The 25,595-nt window shown below is 39.8% G+C and overlaps 2 protein-coding genes and 1 non-coding gene across 4 annotated transcripts in view; all 3 read right to left on the minus strand.

Moving 5' to 3' along the window:
* Positions 1 to 336: 336 nt before the first annotated feature.
* Positions 337 to 1,284, minus strand: FMC1 (formation of mitochondrial complex V assembly factor 1). The gene is made up of 2 exons (XM_054630869.2): positions 681 to 1,284; positions 337 to 586 (listed from the first exon to the last, which is right to left on the minus strand). The coding sequence occupies exons 1-2, from the start codon at positions 807 to 809 to the stop codon at positions 392 to 394; spliced, it is 324 nt and encodes a 107-aa protein (XP_054486844.1). The 5' UTR covers positions 810 to 1,284; the 3' UTR covers positions 337 to 391.
* TRNAR-CCU (transfer RNA arginine (anticodon CCU)) lies at positions 1,263 to 1,335 on the minus strand. The gene has a single exon. It is a non-coding gene; the product is annotated as a tRNA-Arg (tRNA).
* Positions 1,336 to 1,744: 409 nt separating this feature from the next.
* The window catches only part of UBN2 (ubinuclein 2), a 51,768-nt gene continuing 27,917 nt past the window's right edge, over positions 1,745 to 25,595 (minus strand). For both annotated transcript variants that reach the window (XM_077178647.1, XM_054630924.2), the window contains exons 10-17: positions 24,879 to 24,992; positions 23,576 to 23,719; positions 20,579 to 20,629; positions 19,179 to 19,221; positions 16,927 to 18,459; positions 12,724 to 12,970; positions 11,909 to 11,998; positions 1,745 to 10,947 (exon numbers count right to left, since the gene is read on the minus strand). In XM_077178647.1, coding sequence (XP_077034762.1) covers positions 10,898 to 10,947; positions 11,909 to 11,998; positions 12,724 to 12,970; positions 16,927 to 18,459; positions 19,179 to 19,221; positions 20,579 to 20,629; positions 23,576 to 23,719; positions 24,879 to 24,992 — 2,272 coding nt within the window. In that variant the 3' untranslated portion in view covers positions 1,745 to 10,897. The remainder of the gene's footprint in view (positions 10,948 to 11,908; positions 11,999 to 12,723; positions 12,971 to 16,926; positions 18,460 to 19,178; positions 19,222 to 20,578; positions 20,630 to 23,575; positions 23,720 to 24,878; positions 24,993 to 25,595) is intronic.

The following is a 25,595-nucleotide window of genomic DNA, read 5'->3' on the forward strand; positions in this document are numbered from 1 at the left end:
CCACATACACAGAATATGGCTGGGAAATGCCTCAGTAAACACTGGACAAATTCTCTCACCTACCGCACTTGAATCACGTGGGGGAACCACGAACGCCTGCAACCCCTCAGACAAGCAGTTCATCAGTTCATCATGAAGGCTGACATGTTTTTCCACTACAAACCACCTCTCTGTCAACCCTTGGACGGGTCAGGACACACGTTCACAAAGTCGGGGTGGGCGTCTGGGAGGCCTGATGAAGGCAGAAGGGGTTGGTTGTCTCCAGTTACGGCTTTCACACCATAACCTAAACTTGAAAAAAGGCACCTGCTAGAGACCCCAGGCCATTCCAGTAGCTCTAGGATATATATTTATTTATTGAGGAATAAACATTGAGCACAGCAGTCCCGCCTCAGCCCTTCCCTCCCGGCTGCTGAGGCAGTCTGAAGCCCACCAGCCCGGCGACCTCCTGTGGCGAGCGCTCTCCCCTGCCGTGGTACTCGCGGTGCAGGGCCTCGTGCTCCCGGACGCTGCGCAGCAGGCACAGGTAGGTGGCGGCCTGGAAATGCAGCTCCTGCTGGGCCCGGCACAGCTTCTCGCTGGTCACCTGCGGGGAACGGCGGTCAGGGCGGCCCCGAGGCCTCGCCGAGCCCCGGGAGCTGCCGGGGGGGCAGGAGCGGGGAGGGGAAGGCGGCGCGTACCCGGTGCGCGCGGAAGGCCGCGAGCACGTGCCGATAGGCGGGGCTGTCGCGATAGGAGCGGCCGGCGGCGTGGCGCAGCTCGCGCAGGAGCGCGCGCAGGGTGCGCAGCGGGGCTCCCAGCGCCGCCATCTTCCGAGCCGCGCGCGGCGCGCCGGCCAATCGAGCGCCGCCGCCGGGCCTCGCCCTCGCGCCCCGGCAGTGCGGGCAGTCGAACGCCGAGCGAGCGATCGCCTCCTCCTACTCTCTGCCGCCCTCTCGCGCCGTTGCAATCGGCGCTGGTGAAGTGCTGGGGTTCGAGCGCCGAGGCTGGGGCGTGCCCGGCCCACGCCTCGTAACCGGCCTGTGGTAACGGAGCGGGAGCACCGGGAGCCGTCCAAGAGGCGCATCATACGGCAGGAAACCGGCTTTGGCCGCGGGCGCGTCCCCGCCAGTTTCTGGGGTCTCCGTTTAAAAGACGCTTCGGGTCCCGCTGTACCCGAAGGGGACGCCCAGGAGGGAAGCTCAGGAGCTGCAGACTCGAGACAGCGAGCGGCTCACAGACGTGAGGAGAGGCTGCACGGCTCGAGTGAGAAAAAAATTACCCACCCCAGATGGGACTCGAACCCACAATCCCTGGCTTAGGAGGCCAATGCCTTATCCATTAGGCCACTGGGGCTGCCGCAGGAGGGTGGTGTCTGTGCACTTAGTTATCCACTGTCCCCGCCCCTTCTCCTTTTATGGCGTGCATCGGAGGCCAGTGATTGGGCAGCGCCGCCCGGCGCGGCTGCGCGCGGCCCCCTGGGAGCCGGGGCCGAGGCGGGGGTGCGGTCCCTCAATGGCGTTTGGTTGCAGCTCGGTAAAACACTGTGTTCCCACATGGAACGGCTTCCTTCCCCAACGAACCTTTTGCGGTTTCTAAGCGCTGGTCCTGGCACACAGTGTTACCCTTGCTCGGGTGGTTGCCCTGACCGAAGGAGGCCCCCACCCCCAAACAGAAAATCCCGACCAAAAGCCCCAAGAGGGCCAACCCTTCAAGTGAAACCTTTCCCCATTTTTATTTTTGTGAGAAATCACAGACACAGGGCTAATATGTACATTCCTCTTTATTTAATACAGCACAGACACGTGACACATAGAAAAACAGAAAAGTACACTCATGAAAAAGCCTGTCGCAGTCAGGGACAGGGAACAGCTACGCCAAATTGAGTAAGGCTCCTACTGCAGAACAGGGGTCTGCCGGCAAGGGTGGATCCCAGAGCAAAGTCTGCTGCCTAAAAAAGCTTGTGCTCCTTTCAGGAAAGCAGAAAAGGGCAAGTCCCTTCCGGAACAGGTGAAGGCAGCGTTCCCTGCAAGGTTTGCAGGATACGAACCCCATGACTGTGTTTGGATCAGAGCACTGATAAGTGCTCTCCAGTTATTCTCACAGAGGGCCAATAGTCCTGACCTCTGAAAGCATTGGACTGCTCAGGGATAGGAAACCTGAGTACCTGGAAGGAGTGAAAACGTCAAGTAGTCACACAGAAGAGAGTTAAAATTAGCCTCCCTGACAGGGCTCTGCTAGCCACAACTGGGAATGTGCAAGGAACTAACCAGCTTCCCAACTAACAAAAGACTAACAGCCATTAAACTGACCAGAACAATATTATAACGCGTTGGAACTGACGCGGGCTTTTGAGGCAGCAGCTTCTTCCTTTTCCTGCTTCAGTTCAGGATGGAGATAAAGCAGGCACCAGTTCCTCTGGCAAAGAGCCTTACACACTTTTAAAAAATTAAAATACAAAAAAGGGAGACAGGTGTATTTACAAAATCCATGGCTGGTACAGTACATCATTTTTAAGACACACTAAATGCTACAATCTTTCAGGTCCTGAGATTATTACAAAAAAACCAAACCAAAACAAAAACAAACCCCAACAACTCAAAACTTGTGTTCAGGTCCAGTTTTATAAGGAGAGAGGAAAGAAACCACACATTGATAACACAGTATCCCTTGAAGTTATTGGAACACACCTCCCTAAAAAATCCAAGTGAAAGTGGTGCTTACCACTCAAATGTAGCTGCATTTGGTTGTTCAGGCTTGTTGTCACAAGAGGGGAGCATTTAATGGGGCAGTTTCCCTGGAGAGCTCATCAGGTAAGCACAAGGCTGCTGGGATCCTCTCTCCATTGCTAAGCCCTATGATCTGGAACTCAAGTGTTAAAAGGAGGAAGGTGACCTTGTACAAATTCATGTTGGACTGAGGAAAGCATCACAGGAACCACCAACTCAAACAGGTTTGCCATCTCCCAGTAACTGTGCGCTCCTTTGTTCGAAGCCGAAGAATGCAAAGAATTCTAGCTGTGATTTAACATGTGTTAATAACAAAAAAAATTCCTCCAGCTTTTTATTCTGAGCTCCCCAGTGAAAGGCAGCAAAATAGTTTATCAGCCCTTCATTGTCTAGGGGATCACAGCAAGTCAGGTAGAATTAAACTGTATCCAAACTTGCTAAAATATATATAGATATATAGATTAGAAGTTACACCAAACAAAGGATACGGAGGCCAAACTGCTGTTGAGGGGATGTTCCCCACTGCCATTAGCTGTGCAGGGCACTCTTCTTCACTGACCCTCTTTTAACAGACAGGCCTACAGGGCCTTGTACCCTCACCTGTTTTTTTTCCCCCAATGAACATAGAGATTTTGTATCATCAGAAGTTATCATCACAGATGCCCTTTTATTATAAGCACCTGATCTTAAGCTAGAGAATGGCAACTTTTTAAGGATTACTCATTAAATGCTTCTAACTCTCAGTAAAAGACTACAAGAGACAAATCACATTAACAAGGATACTAGTTTAACTGCTAAAATATAGTGCTCCTCAGTAGACTTCTGGGGGGTAAAAAGTAGTAGTTAATTTTGTTGTTTTTTTTTTTTTTACAGTAGTCCAAAAATAAATTTTCTCCATCTATTTCCAGTACAGATCTTGATAACTATGCAAGAACATGGTACTAATTGCTACATGATGGAATCACCGGCAATAAAACACATACTACAATTCTCACCTCTGAGCTAAATTGTTATTTGTAGTTACATACAACAAGACTAAAAGACCAGTGAGAAATACCTGGGGACTGGGATTTAGTTTTAATTGAGCTGGTAACTCCCCTTGTTTAGAAGCAACTTCATTTCAATGAGAATTTACTTTAATTCACTTCTGATGCTGGAAAGAAACCTGGGATGTCTCATGAGTTTCTTCCCAAATCAAATCTGTACATTAAAAAACATTTCTGCAGCTTCTTAATCCAACTGTGAGAGCTGACTATTCTACAAAACTCTCAGACCAAAACCTGTCACAAGAAGTTAATTTAGCTTCCCTCTCAAGCAACTTCATGACACTTGACACTACGTGTTGCACCAGTGAAAGGGTTTCTTTTTTAAAATACATTTTTTTTTCATGTTAGCAAAAAGTTCTGCATTACAGACATTCAAAAATACTCCATTTTCTTTGGGTAAAATTTCAATATGTGTTAAGAGGGGTCACTGGGGAAAGGAATGCATGTAACACTGAAACACGTAAATACTTATCTGCATAGTTGATATTAGTGACTACTAATCAAACTAAGGCCTTAGCTGGAAAAAGCTGAGAACACAAAAAAGTTTCTTCCCCCACTCTGGTGAAATCTGCTAAGTCTCAATGAAGCTCTGTCTACCTCAGCAACTGTTCAGTTTGGCCTATGATAGTGGCATCTTCTGACTGGTTTTGGTTTATTCTCTCCCACTCTTTTTCTCTTGGTACTAGACAATAGCAAATATGACTATTTATTGATAAAACACATCTGCACACACTGCTAAGAAGAAACAAAAAACCCTTTTAAGTGTTGCACATGATAGGAGCCAAACATAGTGTACATGCTTGGTTGGGATTACTTCACCATAAAGAAAATCTTAGTAGCTAATGGTTATTGTTTAAGCAGGAGATGACAGCAATGGAAGAGACTAACACACACTTCTAGATACAAAACATGGTGGTGGTTGGGGTAGAACTACAGCTGTCAAAAATGGCCACAAAAGACAGGACTATATCCTTGACTACTGACAAGATTAGCAGTTTTACTTAGGAGTGTGCAAAAACAGTAGCAGGGAATTTTTGTACTTCCCCAGTTCTGGGCCAGTTCCAGGCCATGTTGATCTCTCAGCATAACTCACAGCAGCACCAGGGCTTTCTAGAGCCCCAAAAGGCTATTACAGCAGCAAGGGATCACTGCATCATAGAAAAAGGACAATGAAGCCTCACCAGAAGTTTCCACAAACAAAGCATTCCCCTACACAACAGTTATTTTTCCAGTGGCCCAGTAAGCATACTTCTGGCTGCTTATTTTGGCAGTGATTTCTTAAGCAGTAGACAGACACAGATTTTTACAACAGTGCCATTTGTTAAAGACTGCAACAGTCAGCCATCATCACCAGCTGTAGATTCCTCATCCCACAGATCAGCCCAGGATGAAGAGCATGTGTTCAAAAGGAATTAAACAATGTAATTGGTGAATATGGTAAACTTCACTGAAGTAACTTCACTGATGCACCTAAGACAGATTCAGAAGCACCTTAAACTACCACTCCAACTGGCTGAGCTACCAGCAATAGTCCTATCTTTGACTGGCACCGTTAGATTGGTAGGAGAAATCCACTTATGGCATAGTTTGCCTAACTGGTTAACTCGAACATGTGAGGACAAGCCAAGAACTGAGTTAAGCTTTTCTCTGCCACAGGAACGTATTTGGTACCATATTTTCTGCTTTCCACACTGGTTCTCCACCCATGAAGGACTCATCATTCCATTCCAACTCTGTAAAATAAATGCTTCCTTTTCATATTGCAACTCAAAATTAAATCTTCCCTAGGGGAAGCACATCACAGAACTAGAACAGTCTAGTGATGCATATACATGTTACCTTAAGTTTAGCACTTGGTCCACAAATGAAGTGCTAATTTCAGGTATTCATGTTTATAATAATCATAAGTTAGATAGATCCTCAGCACAAAGCTGTTAAAATCACTAGATCATCTATTGCAGATAGCTAATTTTGTCTGAGAAGAAGGAAACAAGCACGGATACTGTTATGAGGGTTTATCTGCAGCTAAGAACACATGAACTTACTGTTCATTACAGTAAGAGAAGAAACCACTAATGAAATCTCAACAAATTGAAAAGTACAACTCTAAAAGTACAATATGACAAATGACTTAGGCAGCATGTGAAGCATAGCTAGCTTTAAACTCAATTAGCAGCTGCACTCTTGCAGGTTTTACCAAATTCATTCTTACATAGGATGCATGGTGGAAAGTGACAACTTTGGTAAGTATGAAAATCCTTGCAGTAACTGTTGTCAAGCAGATATGACCAGCTGCACACAAGATTCTTGCAGTTAATCTCAATTCAAATATGTTGCAAGCTGCTATTTTAACTTTATTTACCCCCCAGCTCCTTGGGGCTGTCAGCCACACATCTCTGCCTCAGACTCAGTGATTGTGTGAAGCAGTCCAGTCATTAATAAGGGCCTATAACATTTTACTTATGACCTAATTAAGAAATAAATTCAATAAATTCAATTTCTTCAGAGAAAAATGCAACAAGTTTCATTCCCGTTAGCCACTTCCTTTCTCTCGTGCACATTTACACACACTCATGCACACACTCTTTTATTGTACTGTCATCTTTGCACAAATGTTCAATCTTGAAGTAGCATTTAACAGAGCCAGGAGAATGGAGAAAGATGAACAGGTTTCAGGAATATTGCGTGTGTGTGTGTGTGTGTGTGTGTGTGTGCACGTGTGAGAGAGAATGCACAAGCACATAGAACCAATGCCACAGTACAGCAGCTATGAAGTTACACACATTACACACTTGGTTTTGTTTTTTTTTCTTTACAAAAGGGAAAAAAACCCCAGTTTAACAGCATAAAGCCATCTTGGCAAGCTTAAGATTTTCCTCCAAAATGCTTTCCAGCACTTCAGGATCGCTGAGAAAAGTTTAAAGAAGGTAGGGAAATAAAATTAAAACAAAAAAACAAAAAAGGCACTTAAACAAAGGACAAAGGCCTGAATCAAGTAAGTCATGAAGGGTAACAGCCATTTCACCAGAGCTTGGACCAATCAAAGTCTACCAACCTTTTTAAAAATTTCTATAAAATTAAAATTGCATAAAGTGTTAATGAATCAGTTGTTTGCCTAATGCTTTAACTTTCTGGTTCATTTTATGAAAAAAAAACCAAACAAAACCAAAACAACTAACAAGCCCAAACAAAAAACCAAGTGTCCCTTTAATGATTTTCCCCCCCAGTTCAGCAAAAGATGAAAGTTAGGTGTGGGAGAAAGCCTTCCACAGTTTGGCTTGGCTGTAGGTTTTCCCTGCAATGCCATCTTCAAAAAAAATCCAGAACAAAAGCTGAAGAGGGACCACTGTGCTTTCACCAATTCACTCAAAAACAAACAAACAAAAAAATCAAAACAAAAAACCCATCAACCCAAACACCCGAATGCTTCTAATCCAACTGTGGGCAAAAACTAATCAAAAGAAAACAAAAACCCCTGTAAACTAGATTAAAATCTGCTAATAAATACAGCCAAAAGTTCATTTTATGAATGTAGCAGCAAATGTGATAAAGTTAGTCGGAGTCCAAGGTGACTCCCAGAGGGTTACTGGTTTGCACAACTGATGGCAGCTTGGGAGAGTTGCAGATTTCTCTGTTTTCATGTCCTCAAGGGTCTTGCACCAAGTGGAGAAGGAGTGTGGAGGAAGGGTCAGGTGATGGGACTGCAGGAAGGAACAGGCTTTTAGCACCTGTCCCACCCTTAAATCCATGCATCAGACAACTTTGATCAGATTCAAACACAAAGCAGAACCCAGGTAATTAAAAGTTTCTTCTGATTAGCAGAAAACAGATGTGAAACCCACAGCATCCGCACTTGTGACTCAGTTGATCAGTATTTAGACATGTTTCTCTAATCAACAGAGAAGGCTGGACAAAGTGACTTAGGCCATTTGTGTCTTGGAATGGGAGAACACTGCAGTTATAGTCCAAGGTATCAGGAAACTCTGCAGCCTGTTTTTCATCTAGCCTGCCTTCTTTCTTTGCAAGAGTCTCTAATGATTTCACATAGCTACCATGGTTTTTGGGACTTTGGATCATGTAGCAGGGAATACTACCCAGACAGTTTCAACATCTAAAACCTATGTTTGAAGTTATTGCTTGCATTTGTTTGGGGCTTTCAGAGAGCTTGACACGTTAGCTCATACACAATCCCCAAACCAAGTTCAGCCCTACTGCCGGAAAAGACAGCTCTACTTGGCTTTCTTATTGCTTGTGAATACTGAGGGTTTATTTAGTATGTACAACTACAGTTTATTTATTAACAAAGGCCCTTAAAAAGTAGTAAAAACCTGGCGGGATGGGGGGGGGGGAAATGTCTTCAGAAGAGCTGCTGTGCAGAAGATAGTAAAACATTAACCTAATTTTGCATTCAAACGTTGCAGTTATCTTTCCTGTTCTGTCTATGCCACCTGCAAAGGTCTCTGGGAACCACCCTATTACTTCCTTTGATTTGGCCTTGCTAGGTTTAACCAAGCAGAATAGAAAACAGCAAGTAAAGGGTCCCCATCTCCAGTGTTGTTCATTCAAAAGACACTCAGAAGCATAATGAATAACAGGAGTATAATGACTGAAAAGATTTACCTGCTGGAGGTTGTTTGAACTGATGTCACAAACAATGTATGGTCATCTTTATTTTCATCACCCTAGTATCTATTTCCACAATAAGTTTTAGTTTACTTGTTTCCCAAGACTGAGAAGCTCAATAGGACACAGAGGTAGGACTACTCCTGCCCTCAAGATTTAGAGAGGATACTCTTCAACCGAAGATGAAGCATATTTCCAGAAAGAAAGGAATGTTGAAAGGGAATTTGTGCTGTAGTTATAAAGGGCTCCAAGTCTCCCAGTCTAAAATTTCAGTAAGTATGAAGACAAAAGATGACAATTTGAATGGGATGCCTTGATGAGGAAAACACAGAAGAGGTAGAACTCTCTTAGGACGGGGTCCTTTATATTGCTGCCCAATGGCTCACTGCCACAACTCCCTTAGCTACATGCATTGTTAAAGTTCTCAGGTTTGCCACAGTTCAGAGAATTAACATCCTGTCAGAACTGTTGGGCTTTAAAAAACAAAGTTGGCTTCCTTCAACCCTTCCTGGAGAAAAGAAAAAAAATATCAGATGAAGCTTGCACTCTAAATAGTTTATGGTATTTTGACAGAATTTGTGCAGTATTAATGCCAGGGTCTACACAGTGTTTGTGTTTCAACTCTAAACCTCGATGGAGATGCAAGCTTGTCTGATCAACACACCACATACAAAACATTAGTGCCAGCTCAAAAGCATTTAATTGGCAGATGCTGTGGAGTGAAACTAATGAACTAATGCATCTTAATTCAGTCTGTCTTTCACAGAAGTGTTGTGCAAAAACATTTATTGCTGAGCTCAACCCAACATTTTTATACTAAATACACAATATATATTATTTTAAATTTATGCATATATATTTATATAAAATTAAAATGAGCTCTAAATAGAAAAGAAATTGTTGTCTGATCTAAGAAAAATAAATCACATGTAAAAGAAACCTGCAAGCTCTAAGTAATCTAGCAAAATATATTGAAGAGTCATTATTCAGGGGTCAAAGTCTCTCTAAAGGTGTGAGATAACCAGCAGTGTCTGGTTCAGTCTCTGAGTCAAACTACCAGAAGAACTATCTACTAAGAATTTCAGCATCTCTGGTCAAAGGAATGTTCCAGGGTTGAAGGAGAAGGGCGTCATACTGATTTATTTGCTCCTTTTCCCTATGACTTATTTTAGTTTCTGCCATTCTCACCTTTTATCTGACAGCTCAAGGGACTCAACAGCAAAGTTCTGTCCTAGTGTCGAAAGTGCAACACGTGCTGGATGCTTCCTAATCTTACATGTGAACTGGTTGATGTATTGCTATCAAAGAAAAAAAAAAAAAAACAAAAAAGCCAAAAAGCCAGCTCTGCAGTCTTGTGCTACCATGTAAGAAAGAGTTCAGGTCAAACTCCCCAGGCCAGCAGGGGCTGGAAATGCTGGAGACAACCCATTCAGCCCCCAGAAGAGAAGGCACCTCTGGTCGCTTTTGAACGACTCCTCTTTGGCTAATGCCTGAAGCAGTATTAATCTGACTCTGGAATAGGTCACAATCAGCTTTCTTTAACTAGCAAATCAATATAATGCATGGCTTCTGGGAGGAGTTAGATAAAGGATGAAGCCTGAGAATGAGAAAAGAACTGGTTCTGGTTCATGAAAGACATGAATAGAGCATCTTTCCAGTAGCAAATAAGCACAAGGTAAAAGAAAGTTTAATAAATGAAAATACTGAAATATTAGTGTGATTAAAAAAAAATGTGGGAAAGAAATGCTAGTCTGACCAATAAAATGTGTGTTTCTTTTCATGTAAATGAATTTCCATCCCCTTCCTCCCTTAAATAAGAACTTTTGTATTAAAAAAACCCTGAAAATAAATCAAATAGTCTGTGTCTCACATATTGATGTACCAGATCTGTTTTTGAAGACAATTCTCTACTGAGACTGCATACATCGGTAGGCTCCCTAAAGCCAAACAGCCTTCTAAAGCTGGATAAATGCCCATTATCAGAAACTGCTTTTGTCTAAAGGTTTAATTATAATGCAAAGTATCCCAGCACCATCTCTATTCTACATAACCTTTGGTCCACAACCATATAGTACACTCAGGACCTACACATAATCTTATACTGGGCACTTTGGGCACTAAGGAAGTGGATGATTCCACCTTGAATGGAGAAACCTATTCTAGCACCTTTCACCATTTCCACTTTTCATTGGACTTCACCCAGAAACAAAATGTTGGTGCTGCTGTGGGTTTGACGATCAATTTCTTTTAAGAGCCAATCAGAGCAGATAAAAAAAGGTTGTTTCTTTAGGCAATATCAAACTATGACCAGTCTGCATGACCAGGAGGACCAGTCCTCCTTTTCCTTCTCTCTTTGATCAAGTATTGTTTTATTTTTCTTCTTCCTCTCACCACAGTGCTTAGGATCAGAATATGTAAACATTGACAGAAACAGCAGCCCTGTGACAATAAGCACTTTCCCAACTGGGCAGATTCTGTCAGCCAACCAGAACTGCGTCAGCTCCCTTGCTTGTCCAGAAGTCACTGGTTTTTCCGCTGTAACTTAGTGTCCCCTTTACTTTGGCCTCCATCTGTAGTTGAGAGACAGAAACAAAAGGGAAGAATAAAAGCATGAGTGAACTTTTGCTTTTGTAACTTGCAGTAGGAGAGACAGGAATTTGGCAGGTTCAACTTTAGCATCACCAAAAAGTACATGGTCTTTACTGAGTGGAAGACTTTGCGTCTTTTTTGTAGGTCATTTATTAGAAATCGCATTATTATATATCAAGCTTCATACCAAAACACTTCCCAGTTTTTTTTTGGTACTGAGAACCTCTCAAATAAAGAATGAAGAATGCCCACCAAGCTGCCACCCTTCCCATTCCTTCTCCTGGCCCCCAGAAAACACATACAGGTGACAAAGAAAGGTGTACACTCTAAAATGCACCCTCTAAAGCTTTCTGAAAATTTTCCTGCTCTAAGCCTTACAAACAGAAAAATAAAATGCTCTGCTTCAAGTTTCTCTTCTCAATAAAAATATCTTCTATTAAGCATAAAATTCCTAAGGAAAGCAGACATTCCATTAAGAAACTATCCCACCATTTACATGTGAATATAGTCTTATAAAAAACATGAAAAAAGCTTTTAGCTGGAAGGTCAGTTTCTCCTTCAAAGGGGAAATGAAAATTTTTAGTGGGAAAAAACTTTATGCAGCCTATAAACAATCATGTTACTGTCCAGTAAGTACTATTCCTTTTTTCCCCACTAGATGAATTTGTACACTTCAGTTTCTAGAATTGTTGCAGTAAAGTACTGGAATTTTTGGGTTTTTTTTTGTTCCTGATATTGAAGAGTAGTAGGGGAAAAAAAATCATTCAGGTTCCAAAAAATACTGCTACAATAGAGTACGTTCTGCCAGCTGTTCCCAATGTTTGTCCCTGTGTTGTGTCTTCTCTAAACTAAGTGCTGATGTACATTATATTTCAGTCTAAGGCAGAAATCTGACTTTTAAGTTAAAATAAGTTAAAAATAAGAAATATATCATGTCTTTACCTGTGTAAGCTTGCTGCAAGTGAGCAGGCAGAGGTGAGTGAGACAGCGTTGCTGCATGCTGAGCACCTGGCTGTAAACCCTTCAGTAAGTCTGGAGAGGGAAAAAAGGGAGAACAAAGATAAAAAATAAATCTTGAGGAGAGAGGCAGTCTCTGTGAAATAAAGGTTTTTATAGTCTAGCAGTAGCAGCTTATCTCCACAACAAAGAATAAATACCCGATAGCATTCTGATGGTTGGAATAAGTCAACAAAGACAAACCTATTCAAATACAGTTAGTCAAATGTCAGAGCAAGGACCATGCCTTGCTATTGGGATGCAACTCTTCATATAATTTGGTTTGGCAGAAAGACCAACATTTCATATAGCTTAAGGACATAAATAGCTTCCTTATAAGCATGAAAAAGTAAATGCCATTGTGGTTGACAGTTCTTTGTAAGAGAGCTGTTTGATATCTGAGGTTATTGAGTTAAAGCTACTTTGAGGAATCACCTTAAGTCTCTTATTTGAACTGTGACATTTGAAGACTTTTAAACTCCTTTCTAAAAATAAGGTATTAGAAGTTAACCCAAAAAAAGTATGTTCAAAACTAAACGTATACCATGAATATAATAATGAAGTTAAGCTTATCAAAGGTGATTTATAACATATAGGTATTATGTAAAGAAAGTTTTTACCAGTGAAGGAATCCCATTTACTCTCCTGTAGGGATTTTTATGAAGCAAATCCGAGTGTCTGAGGACTTTATTGCTTCACTACTCAATTTCCATTTTAAGGATGCATCTTTCCGTTTAGCACAGTGTCATAATTCCACTCACTCTGAGTTAGGCTGTGGTGGAAAGCCGCTGAGGTAGATCCCGAGGTGGTTGTCACTCCAGCTGTGTCCGTCCCAAAGCCAAGCAGCTCCAAGGGAAACTGGAAGGGCACAGTCACAGGAACAAGGCCACCCAGCATCCCAAAAGGAGTTAATGGTGCAGACGTCACGTTCTGACTGGTCACAGACAGGGGTGATGCCATGAGAGTCAGAGGTGAGGCATTAGCCAGTAGTGATGCTCCTGCTGTTGACTATGCAAAAAAAAAAAAAAGAAGCAGTACTTCAAGATTTTTAAAGATCTGAATTGTATTCTTTAAGGGTATAAAAATCAACTATTCCCTGTTAAGTGTTGCTCTGTTGAGAAGTATATTAAACTATTAATGAATATCCAGTTATCCACCTAGGAAGTCTTCCCAGTGCTCATTTGCTAAGCAAGCACAATTATATTGCAGATTCAGACATAAAAGTATGGTTCATCTATAATGTTTTTCTCATCAGCCTTACAGCTAATTTCCTTGATCTCCTTTCTTATTATGCACTGGGCCTACAGTCACAACGTAATGCAATATCTTCTATTAGATTAATAATATGAAATTATCCAATGCAGATCTGAGGTTCTTCAGAAGTACAGTGTTACACCTCTCCCCTTTGCAAATCTGGGTCTTAACAGAACATTATTTCTAAAGAGGTTGCAGAGAAACAATGAATTCTGAAAATTAAGATTCATATGTAAGAATCCCCAAACTTAAGAAGACAGGTTAGCAAAATGCATACATACATATGTAGAGGTGTGTATGCACATGTCAGAGGAAAAGACAAAGGAAAATAATCTCTCCACTCTAAATGTCAAAATGAAGTTAAATTCACTGCAGCTTTAAAATAAAAATGCAAGATTAGCCAGAACATTTTAGCTACAACAGCTCCCAAATCACATTAATTCCCCTAATATTAGATCAGCTTATTCTTGTTTAACAATCTTGCCTTCACTGCATATACAGTAATTTCATATGCTGATGTTCAGTTCTCTAATTATCTACTACAAAACACTTAGTATAGAAAGCACTTTGAATCAGACTCCAACTCAGATATTGTAGTTATTTGAATTAAAAGACTCAGACGGAATAGGATTACAAATCTGTGCATTTGTACAAGTAAGCCTCAACTACACCCAAAATTTAGAATCATTTTAATGAACACATGAGCATAAAATGAAAATGACATTTCACTGAGTTCTGTAATAACAACTTACAGAAAAAGCAAAGTGATGAAATCTCCTAGCATGGATAAATTTTTATAACCAGTTTTGGTCTTAAGATGTTCCAATGAAAGCAGCTAAAGGAAGGACAGTTTCTTCTCATGAGAAAACACAGTATTTCAGAACAGTGGCCCTGTAAAGGGCATTTACCGAGGCATTTACCTACAAGTGATGTTCCTAGCAAGTGCTTATGTTGGTCATCTTAAAGGTACCAACTTCTACAACATACTCTATCCCACAAGTAGGAAAAAAAAGAATGAAAAGTATCAACACACTATCATTCTCTTTTGCCTTTAAAAGTACTAATTTCACAATAAGCTTATGTACAAAAAATTGACAACTGTTCATTGTCTATGTAATCTAGTAAAGGGCAACAAAATAAAAGCAATACAGTAATGTTTTGCAACTGTGAATTTGTTGAAAAAATGCCTCAAAACAAACTTTTGTAAAGTGCTCTGCCAAGATCTTGCTTACTCCCTCAAAAAGAAGAGAGAAATACAGTGAAGAAAAGAGGTACAGAGCACACCCTAAAGGAACCGCAGTTCAGATGGTTCTATTTAACTCATGTACAATAGTTCTTAAAAGGGCTCATCCTGGTCATGTAGATCTGAGTCATTAAGATCCTTAGAAGTCTAAGGTAGATTCTGCTCAAGAGTACTAATGGTAGCTAGAGCTTTTTAAGGAAATCACATATGTACTCTTTGGCTTTGTGTCCTTAAGATGTAACTTTCTGTGAGGCTTCAGCAAGTATAAACTTGTATTCTGGTAAATAATGGTGTAAATCAGAAGTGGAAAGGAGGCAAACACTTCTTGGAAGCTTCCTAGTTAAGAACACCTTTATTATCACATGAAATAATCTAGTTTCATCTTTCATGTAAGCAGACCAGAATATTGTAATGAGCAATGCAGGTACCATTCTCATCTTCTAACAGCATCTCAAATAGGAATTAAATTCCTAAGGCTTAAAAGAAAGGAGATTCACTTTCAGTCTTATGTGAAGTTGTAAGAGGAGTAACTTAGTCCTTAGTACATGGTTCCTAAAAACTAGCCTGGAAGTGATGTTGGCTCAGCAGCCAGCCATTAGGCATTTATTTATAAATAAATAAAACCTCTGTTATCACAAATCTCTTCCCTTTTAGTGTACTTGAACTGGGAGATAATTTAATTCCCATCTTTCCTTGAATGTACTCCACTGACTAAGCTTCACAGTGCACAGCAGCAACAGCCTTATTCCATGGTTTATCTTCTTTGATTGAACCATTTTTATGAAAGTAATTTCTGAAGTGTTAGAAAGCCCACATGAAAGGTCTCAATAATTATTTTAGTGATACCGTATGCTGCTCAGTACCTTTAGCTGATTTACCCCTTTCTATATACCAACACACCTTATTTTGCTGTATTCTACTACGGACTCATGTTACTTATTATACACCACACACCCCCACAATTCAGTGCCACAATTCTTCAGTAGGACTGTGGCCAAAATGCATTTCATTACTTGGGTGACCAGTGTTTCTAACAAAAAAATTACTTGCCTTTAGCTACAGGAGGGTTTGCCAGAATTCATCTCATCCAGCACAGCACTGCTTACTTCCCTTCTCAGTCATGTTAAAGCACTACCATACCCATTTCACATTTTGTTCTACATCACAGCCATTGCATCCACTGAATTCTGCTGACTGCACCAGGAAGAAACAACCCTCTTCCCAATCCATTCATTGTAGCTCTTTTTGTCTCCTCCAGGCACCTTCAAGAGTACTCAAACTGCACTGTACTTGGCTCAGCTCTTCTGCAGACCCTCTGTGGTACCTCAGTGGCCTGTACACAGCATACAGGCTGTGGATCTCTTTGCCATTCAAAGCACCTAGAGTAAGTGAACGCTGTGTCAGAGCCTGCCAGACATTTACTGCTGACTGTTTCAGTACAGTAGGATGAAAGACCATAGAAGTGTCTTGTAAAAATCATCTTCCTCCTGTTATTCAGCTGCATTAAGAAGAATTTGATGGCAAACTAAAAGATTATAAAATATTGCCAGAAGTCAAGTATACATCACTCCCATGCAACAGAAATGTTTCAAAATGTTTCACTATTTAGAATAATACTAAGTTTTTGATTTGCTGTACACCAAGAATATAATTTAAAGCAATACTACTTTTTTGTAAGTATTGATGACTTCAGCATAGAGAGCACTAGAAAGAGGAAAACATCAAATCATCTCAGTTCCCAGTAAGAACACAACCTAGGAAAGCAGGTTGTCTTCTGAGTAAATAATAGGTTTATAGGTTTAAGAACAACAGTATTTTCAAAATATTTGTTTTGTTTGATTTGTCTTGTCTCTAGTGATAGTATAAGCTTTCAGTTTCCAGGGTATTTATATAATAATGGGGTGTCTCATTCAGTTTGACTAGATCCTACAAAATAAAATACAGTCACAATACAAAAGAAAAGCCCTTGCAAGTGTTAATTACAAGTCTTGAATTACACTCAACCACGGGCAACTGAACTCTAGTTTTGTAGTAATCATGAAGTCTGACAACAAATGTACGAAGATACCTTTTACATGACCACCATCATTATAAATATGTAAATATGAGAGAATGCACAAATCAAATAGTGCAAGTACATACCACATCCCCTGAAAATATGGTTACACAAAGCTTACCTTTTCTAGCGCTGTTAAAAGAAAAAAAAGTGAATTCTTTTCCACAGTATAGACTGACAAACAGTTTACAGTGAGGATTTGTTCCACACTGATCCTTGCATTTCACATCAGCTGGAAATACATATTCTTTAGTGTGAAACAGTTTCATCAGTATCAGCATTATGCTTAGAAAGGCAAAAAATTAAATTTATGACATTTACAAATCAAGGTAAAAAATCCTAAGAATGTTTACAAAATAAATGTGATAAACATTAATGTACAGCTCAAATGTAAACTTGTTTGATGCATACCTGCACGCTGGCTGCTACAACTGGAGACCCTGAGGCAGAAGATGGTCTGTGTGGAGTTGACAATTGTTTAGTAGCACCCTGTGTTCCACTTCCTGCTCCCCCAGACAGACTAGTCCTACTAGCTCCACTTGAGTTAAGGTTACTGCCTCTGCTGGCAGGTACATTCATTCCAACTCCACCCAGATTATTTTTACCAACAGTTCCAGAAGGAGAAGAGTTGGGCAATTTTGAAGAAGCCTGAGGGTTTTTTGCAGGCTGAAGGCCTGAGGTGCGATTAGAGGACAGCAAATTCACTGTGGGAGACTGCCTGCTGATATTTACACCACTGGTCTGTTTATGAAGGGGGTTGTTGCTGGAGTGACTACTCTGGGAAACTAGTGCACTTGAACTGGAAGAACTGGGTGTTGTTGCAGGCCTGGGGGATGAGGTGGACTTGGATGAAAATTTAGGTGATGCATTGGGCTTGGGTGTCACAGAGGGCTTAGATGAAGTGGGCTTGGGAGAGGCAGCAGGTTTGGGAGAGGCAGCCATGGAGAAGGGAGGCTTGAAACCCTGGGAAGAAACTTGTGACACCATAGCCTTGGCTAAATAGTTACTAGAGGTAGAGGTGCTGGATGTTGTCCGAGAAACCAGTGGGTGAGACACTTGAGAGCCACTTCCGGATGAGGGATTAGACAAAGGCAGGCGATACACTACAGACTTATCTTGAGCCTTGATCACTGGTGATGAGCAAGAGAGTTTGGGATTACTACTCAATTTCACCACAGGATTGGTCTGTGATTTACTAATAGTTGCTTGTAAGGGAGATACGTATTTCTGTTGTACAGCTGAATGCTGGTGCACCTTTGTCACTTGTGATGTTGAGGAAGTACCACCTTGAGCCTCAGCAGATGATACCAAGATGTCCTTGGTTCTTTGAGAGGAGGTGGAAATAGCTGCTTGAGTCTTAGAGGAAGAAACATGAGTCTGAGAAGAGGAGGAAGCAGCTTGGATCTGACTTGACCTCTGTAGTCCTTGTTGAAGTAGTTTGGCTGGCAAAGGCTCTAAGGAAACCTTGGGATTTTGAATTGAAGATCCAGCAATAAGGCCTGAAGAGATACCAGTGTGAACTAAGTCCTGGGGTTTCTTTGGTACTGGCCCTGTGTGACCAGCAATAAGACTTGATGAATGGGATGTTTGAGTGGGCTCTACTTTCTTTGAAGTTGCCAGAGGCAACTTACTCATAATGCTTGCTAGTTTCTCTTCCCTCAGCCCAGGGCGAGGTCTGGATGTTGGTGTGTCTATGGTGGACCCAAGAGGTGATCCCTTGGCACCATTATTGATAACTGCCAGAGCATCAGAAACAGAGTCCAGTGAGGGTGGGTGGAAAGAGAGGTCTTCATCCAGTGAGTCATCCAAGCAGATGGTCTCTGGAGCTGCTGTGCAGCTAGAGCTGGCTGGGGTGCACACAGCTGCACTGGAACTCAGTACAGGAGCACAACTTGAATTGACTGAAGACATACAGGTTTTCTGTTCTTTTTTTGGACTGGAGTCCTGAAAATGAAAGGATAAGAAACATCAGGTTCAACAGTCTTCCTGAAATTGATTTAAGGTAATCTTCAGTGTAATACTTTTATGCAGACTTTTAATACTTTAAAAAAGACTGTAATACTTTCATTTCAGTAAATTCAGACAAACCAAAGATCTACTACTGAAATTTTCATATTAAGATACTTATGATAACTAGGTGCTGGAGCCCTGTGCGCTAATTCAATATTTGGATTTAAAAATCTAGTGTTGTTGCTCCACATAACTAAAAGTGTCCATACAGTGAAGAACAACCAATATTGTGAAGAATAGGGTAACTATTCTGATCACTTACTAAAACTGCTACTGAATTAAGACAACACCTGGTCATGTCAAATGAGGACCTCTATACTATATATGGTATCCTTCCAACCACACTGTTTTCCAGTGATGCTAAGTTTACGTTAAACTTAAAACACACAAAGCACACATTCAAAAATGCGAAACATCACTGCAACTAGTACCTCTTCATAGTCAATTTTCAAAAAAACTATATAGCCTAAAGTGGCAAAGTTACACAGAGGTATTTTGTACTACAGTCTTTGAAGTAATGCACCACCAAGCCAATAAGGACTGCCTGAAAAACTTTCTGCAAGAATTTTTCAGGATCAGAGGCAGAAACAGGTTGTATCAAATGGTCACACTGGACCATTAAGTGGTATTCAGATATTTTAATAGGCTTTTACCTTCACTTTGGGTTTAGGGGCCAGAATCACCTTCTTCTTTGCCCTAAAACAGAAGGGATAAATGTGCATCAGAAGACCAAAACAAAAGGCAAGTAACTTTCATTTTAAGTGTTACCTTGATTATACCCCAATAAACTAGAATGATGGCTACAGGAATCCAGCTTAAATAATAAAACATCCTTGAAATGAAAAATGGTTTAAAATATAGGGGGAAAGAAAAATAGCACACTATCAATTCATTTTCCTGGTCATGTATCTCTATGTAAATTAGTTGCAAAATCAACTGAATTGATGACATAGCCTGACATATAGATCAGGGTATATGCAGAGAGATGGTTTTATTTTTCTGATTTAGAGGAACATCAAAATATCAGTTAATTTCAGCCTCTCAATATTATCAGTTTGCTTTGTCTACACAGAAGTCTTCTAGAATAGCAATAGAATTTCACTTTTTACATTGACATTTTTGTCCCTGAGGAAGATGCCTCCTATTCTCATTTATTTCAAACTGGATAAAACCAGCTGTTTCTTCCCCCTACAAAAGTGGTTTGTTGCTTATCAACTATTAAAACAGTTGTATCTAATTTGTTTGTTGCAAGAAGTAATTTAGCAAACTGTCAGATTTTCTTCTGCAACATACACAAACTGTAGTTATGCAAGCAAGGACAGCATTAGGGATTATTAGTTATCGGCTTCAACTTAGAGATTCAGCATTTCACACTTTATTTCTTCAAGGGCAATCAACAGATTTATATCTTGGAGGCAATTTTTGATCCTTTCCTAAGCAACTAGAAATACCTGGTTAAAAAAAGATTTTAATGTAGGTGGACCATGACTCAGTTTTGATGTTATGTAGAAAAATACCCTATGTTATTCATATTTATCACAAAAGTTGCAATTGTGGTGTTATTTAAAGTCATAACAATCTATTTGAATTCTGACTGAATGTGGACAGCTCCAGAGAGGCACACAGCGTTGTCTGAAAATGAAGATGATAAAATCCCACTAAGATACACAGACTTCTGTGATTAGAGATATTTTTGAGGAAAAGAAAAAAGCAGGAAGTACTGCATTCTGAGTTCAGTTTAATAGGTTGAATGCCAAAATTTAGGCAGTGCGCAGTGCTTTGAGTAAAAGGTATTAATTCAAGAATTAATACCCCTGGAGTTATCTAGCCACTTCACAAGTGAGTTAAAATATAATGCCACAAGAACATTACAGTTATATACCTAAATTAAAGCATTAAAGAAGATTATAAGCATCACTGTAAGTATCTTCAAACAAATCCCAAAGTACCTCCCTTTCCTTCCCTCTGTCTAAAACAGGTAGCAGGAAGATGAGAAAAGATGCTCTGCACAACCTAAAGATCTTGTAAAGCAAATTGTCCCTATTATACTCACGGAGCAGAAGTGAGGTGATTGTGAACACTTCGGCTTTCCTTAAAAAGCATCCTAAAAGAGTGGTGAGAAAAGAAACATGAAATGATTCTACAGCGACAAACAGCCTCTGACCACCAAATACCCAAATATCCTTTGGTTTTCAGAACCAGCCTTTGATTATCTGTCCCCAAGGGAACTAATGATTACTTTGCAGTGCTGTTATGGTATAGGTCTTGGCATCCATAAACAGAAGATCTAAAGAAATTATAATACTTTGCATTTGTGCTCAAAATACCTCAGTAAATGGCCAAGCAAAAATCAACATAAGAGAATATTACTTTCTTCAACTGGACAGAAGAAATACACTTTGAATGCTCACTCCTCAAAGACTAATGAAATAGTTCAAATATAAAATAAAAGATTATTGTAAACTCTTCACACTACAGTCCAACAAACTGATCCATAGTCTTGGGTTTGTGGTTATTAATCTCTTGTGGGGTTTTTTTAAAGCACAGAAGATAAAAGTCAGAACACAGTAGCCAAGCTTGTTTCTAGTTTTCTTCAGTACTTTTAGTACTGAATAAACTTTTACTAAAGTTTTTGAAAGTTTAGTAAAAGAAAAACTTGAGGCTATTGTGTATAATTTCTCTGACTTCAGTTACACTGGACTGACACATACATATTACTACAGAGCCAAGGAATGGCAGGAGCCAGTATGACACATCTCAATACTTGCCATGCTTTTATTCAATGTTTTCAGCTCCTTAGTTGCCAAGTGGAAAGTGAAAATGACTGCTGACCTGTATCTATCCTACAGCTTACTATTCAAATGCAGCTATGAATAGACAATGAACACTTGGTCCCCTTCCTTGTTTCCAGACAGGCAAACTAGGAAAGGCAATATTTTCTTACAGCACTGCCATCACATTGACACTGACCACACCATGAACAGCTGTCTAAACAAGAGCTTTTCACCACTGATAATATAACCTGCAGAGCTGCAATAATTACAAAAAATCTGAGTATCCAAAAATCTCATGTCATCTAGTAAGAAAACACTGATCCTCTCACTACAGTTCAATGCCTTACTTCTCAGATTCTATTTCCAGCTCCATTTTCACATTTTCTTCACCAAACTAACCTCCAAATCTGTATTGCATTGTTCCATCAGAGACTACTGAACACCTATGAAGAACATCATGGAGCAAAACCAACATTCATCGTTACATGTTTAACGTGCCACCTCCTGACATATACAGCTTCTTCAGAATATTTCCCTTCCCACCTCCTTCTTGGTGCTTTATCCATTCCTTAATCTTTTCAATTTGGAAATGAAAATTCAGAACTAATCACAGGCCCCAGTAATTTGTAGCATCATCCTTCAAGGTAAAGACACAATTTTAGGTACTATAAAAGGACAGAAATCAGACATGGTACAAAGAAAGGACAGAGCAGTATATGAAGTCCCTTCCACCCTTAACATTCTGTAATTTCCAGTTATGATCAATACCTTCCCTCTTCCTTCCCTATATAGCTATAAGAAACATTAAATACAGTTAACTTTGAAAGTGCAAGAAATTTTTCTCCTAAGCTGAACCCACAAAGTTCCGGTACCATAGACCTATCCTGATCAGTAAGAATTCCTTAAAAAATACATGGTCAATAGATCAGTTTTAGCATTAAATACCTATTTTTTTTTCAAGTTTATATAGTTCCTTCTCACTTGAGGCCACATATAAAAATGAAAAAATTATAAGCCTTCAGCATAATCCCTAACATAACATCCCAACAAAATGAGCATTCAGAATACAAACTATGTAGTCTATTAGAATTACCACTGCCAGACTCCAGGAAATACTTTCTTTTCCTCTTTCCAAGCAAACCTGTTTGCCTACAAATTACAATACATAACTTCCTTAACAGAAAGCAAAAAAGTGCCACCCAGTAGATACAGGACAATTTGTAAGTCATTATGGTACTAAAACCACCCAGTTAGTAAATGAAGTGTTGGTGGTCAACAGGAAGTTATGATCTGTCACCTGTTGGGGTTTGTTTGGTCTGTTGGTGGTTTTGGTTTGTTTTGGGGGGCATTCTGTTTTTTTGTTTAGTTTTTGTCTTTTGTTGTTGAATCCAATTGTATGGATAGTTTAAAAGCTCATGGAAATCTTCAGCAGACTTATCCAACGGAGAGAACCGTATATTTTATAGCTTTCCAATTCAAAGTTTAAACATGCTTCACTTCTATGTATTCTTGAATCACTTCACTATCTCTTGACTATTTCTCCACTATCATCAGTGATCTTTCTGTCCTATCTTCCATTCTTAAACAAAACTGGGATTCTCTGTCTCATCTAATTCAATAAAATCTTCGTAACAGATAACATCAAAGTCGTTAGTCTACTTACACAAAAAACTAAATAATTGCACCAAAATAAGTCAGCTGTATGCCAGGAAGTGTAAAACAAGCAAGTCTAGAAACCGGTGTGTTTTTAACTGCTGTAAAACAAAGCATCCCAACTGCAAACAAGACATAGTGAGCAAGAACCTTAAGTCTGTTGTGAACACCGCTATCAAAATTCTAGCTTATAATTTTAAAGCCCGTGTGAGCAGTTTGATAATGCAGTGTTCCAACATACAGGCAAACTGATTTCCAGATCATTATCACTTTCTATATCACAAAGAACTTTCCAAGCTGTTACCCTCCCACCTCATACTTCTCCTCAAATGAAGCTTCACGCTGTGTTAGAAGCAGTGGCAAATTCAGTTTCTAGGAGATGATAAAAGCAAATAGCTGTCCAAGGAAAACAGTGGGTTTTTTTCACTCTCAGGCTTACAAACAACACAGAAAATTAATTTTAGAAAAATATTTGTTCTTCTAAACTATTCCAGCTTCACAAACATACTCCTAAGTTCCAACCAATATCAATAGTACATGGTTGAGTCAATGTAAGACAATAAATAGGAACTGAAGAAATCATTAACACCATAATGAGTAGATACCTAAAGCAGTTATCTTACCTTGCCTGCATCCAGCCTTTAGGCCAAAGTGGTTTCACTTCTGTTTCCATAAAGGTTTTGAGGTAATCTTCAGCAGACTGACTTCTATTTGGCTCTAGCTCATAACATCCCAGCTTGATCTTGACAAGATTACACAACAGAGACCTGCAAAAAGAAACAAAATAAATATATTGAAAGACACAGTCCTTTCAAAAGCTCAGCAGAAAGAGGCTAAGAAATTGAAGCTGCTGTCTACTGATAGTTGTAGGAAGTGCTCAGTTCCAACTGTGTTTTTTGGAAGTTTATACTGCACAAAGTATTGCTATTACAAACTCGTATGCTCTACCATTGAAATCCATCCTACACTGAGTACTTCAGAGGATTCTTTCTGATAGGGATTTTATCTTTTGATCTTAAAAATCTAAAAGTACACACAGTTAAGTAACATCATCCTTTTAGAGACTCTTGAACGAAAAAAGCAACAGATTTAAGTATCTCTCCCCTCCAGGTCAGTCCAAGCTATATTGCTAGTACATATTTTATGAAGCTTTCTTCCCTGTTGTCTTCACATACCAAAAAGACTCGTTGAGAGAAGTCCATCAGCCCCTTTTAGTAATACATACATATATATATACACACGCATACACACTTGTACTAAAATTATCTTAGATCTTGTGTGAGAAATTACTAATTCAGAAAGATGTGCTTGCTTAAAAGTCTAGATTACTTAAATAATAGTCATCTCAGTTTTTCAGAAAAATCTGTTCTAGGAAACCAAACTCTAGTATCTGATCATTTCAGATAAGAATCTGTGCTGCTCTTGAGAGATAAAGAATTTCTGTTCAGAGGGAACAGAAGGGGTTAAAATTAATACATTTTTCTAGTTGTTGTTGGATTGGGAGGCTTGCCAAATCAGTATCACCAATCTTGATGGCCTGTCCTCCTGTGGCAGACATCTCTAGTGCTCATTGGTGTTTTGTAATGTATTCTAGAAAGGTGAAAAGCAGCTATAACACTGCTTACACACCTGTTCTTTGACTAAAGAAGCTCAAAGTCCTGGAGTCTGAAAATTCTCATGTATTTGGATAAAGCGAAAAAAACAAGCAGTGAAACGTGAAAGGGTTGGACACAGGATTATTTTCCTTTTGAGTTAAAGATGAAGATGTTTCACCATAACAGAATTCCAGTTTGTCTATTTAACACCAACACTCTTCAGAACTCCTCCAAGGTGTAATTCCGGGGAAAATTATTTATTCAACAGTATCATGTAATAACATCCTCTTGGAGATCCCTTTATAAAGTCAGTGAAAATTCTTGGTTTTACCTCACTGTGTCATCCCAGTGAAACTTCTTTCTGGGTCCAACTACCCTCTTTCCAGGTTTCTCATCATCGTCTTCCTCTGATCCATTTTTCTCTCGTTCATCTTCTGCTTGCAACCTACAGTTTGAACAATTATTTTATTTAGAACTATACTACACAAACAAAATATTTCATTAAAAAGGAGTGTCATTCAAGGGTTGGGGGGAAAAACAACCCACAGAGGACCTATTTTCAGATTTTTGCTACATTTCCTTATAAGATAAACAGTGTAATCTCCCTCTCCCCACTGCTTTATAGTTTCTCAGAGAAGTGAAAAGGACACACTCTACAGATGAAGCTTATAGCATCAGTGAAAGCCAGCAATTCCTCTACTGGGAACTGGCAGGGTACTTATCAAACTATTAATACCTCTCCAAGTCTAAAATTACTTAACTATGATCAAAACAATTACAATGAACAAAGATAAAGTATATCAACCTCAACACACCATCCTCCTCCATTACTCCACCATGTTAGGTAATCAACCAGTAATCCTTCAGATTATTTTTTCTATAAAGACCTATCTCACTCAGCTAATGGAATTTCTCTCTGACATTAGACAATAACACACAAAATTAAGTAATTTGTACAATTAAAGAAAGACCCCCTTAAACTGGGGCTGAGTGATTTTCTAAGCTAAGGAAATAAACAACATGGATACAAACTTCCAGCTGGGTTCTA

Source organism: Agelaius phoeniceus, chromosome 5 (genome assembly GCF_051311805.1).
Source record: "Agelaius phoeniceus isolate bAgePho1 chromosome 5, bAgePho1.hap1, whole genome shotgun sequence".
Lineage (NCBI taxonomy): Eukaryota > Metazoa > Chordata > Aves > Passeriformes > Icteridae > Agelaius > Agelaius phoeniceus.

What these genes read in the sequence shown, in the direction of transcription:
- FMC1 (XM_054630869.2), bottom strand. Translation starts at nt 809, where the DNA reads ATGGCGGCGCTGGGAGCCCCGCTGCGCACCCTGCGCGCGCTCCTGCGC. An exon ending in CGGCCTTCCGCGCGCACCGG is followed by an intron (nt 587 to 680) that starts GTACGCGCCGCC and finishes CGTTCCCCGCAG; the next exon opens with GTGACCAGCGAGAAGCTGTG.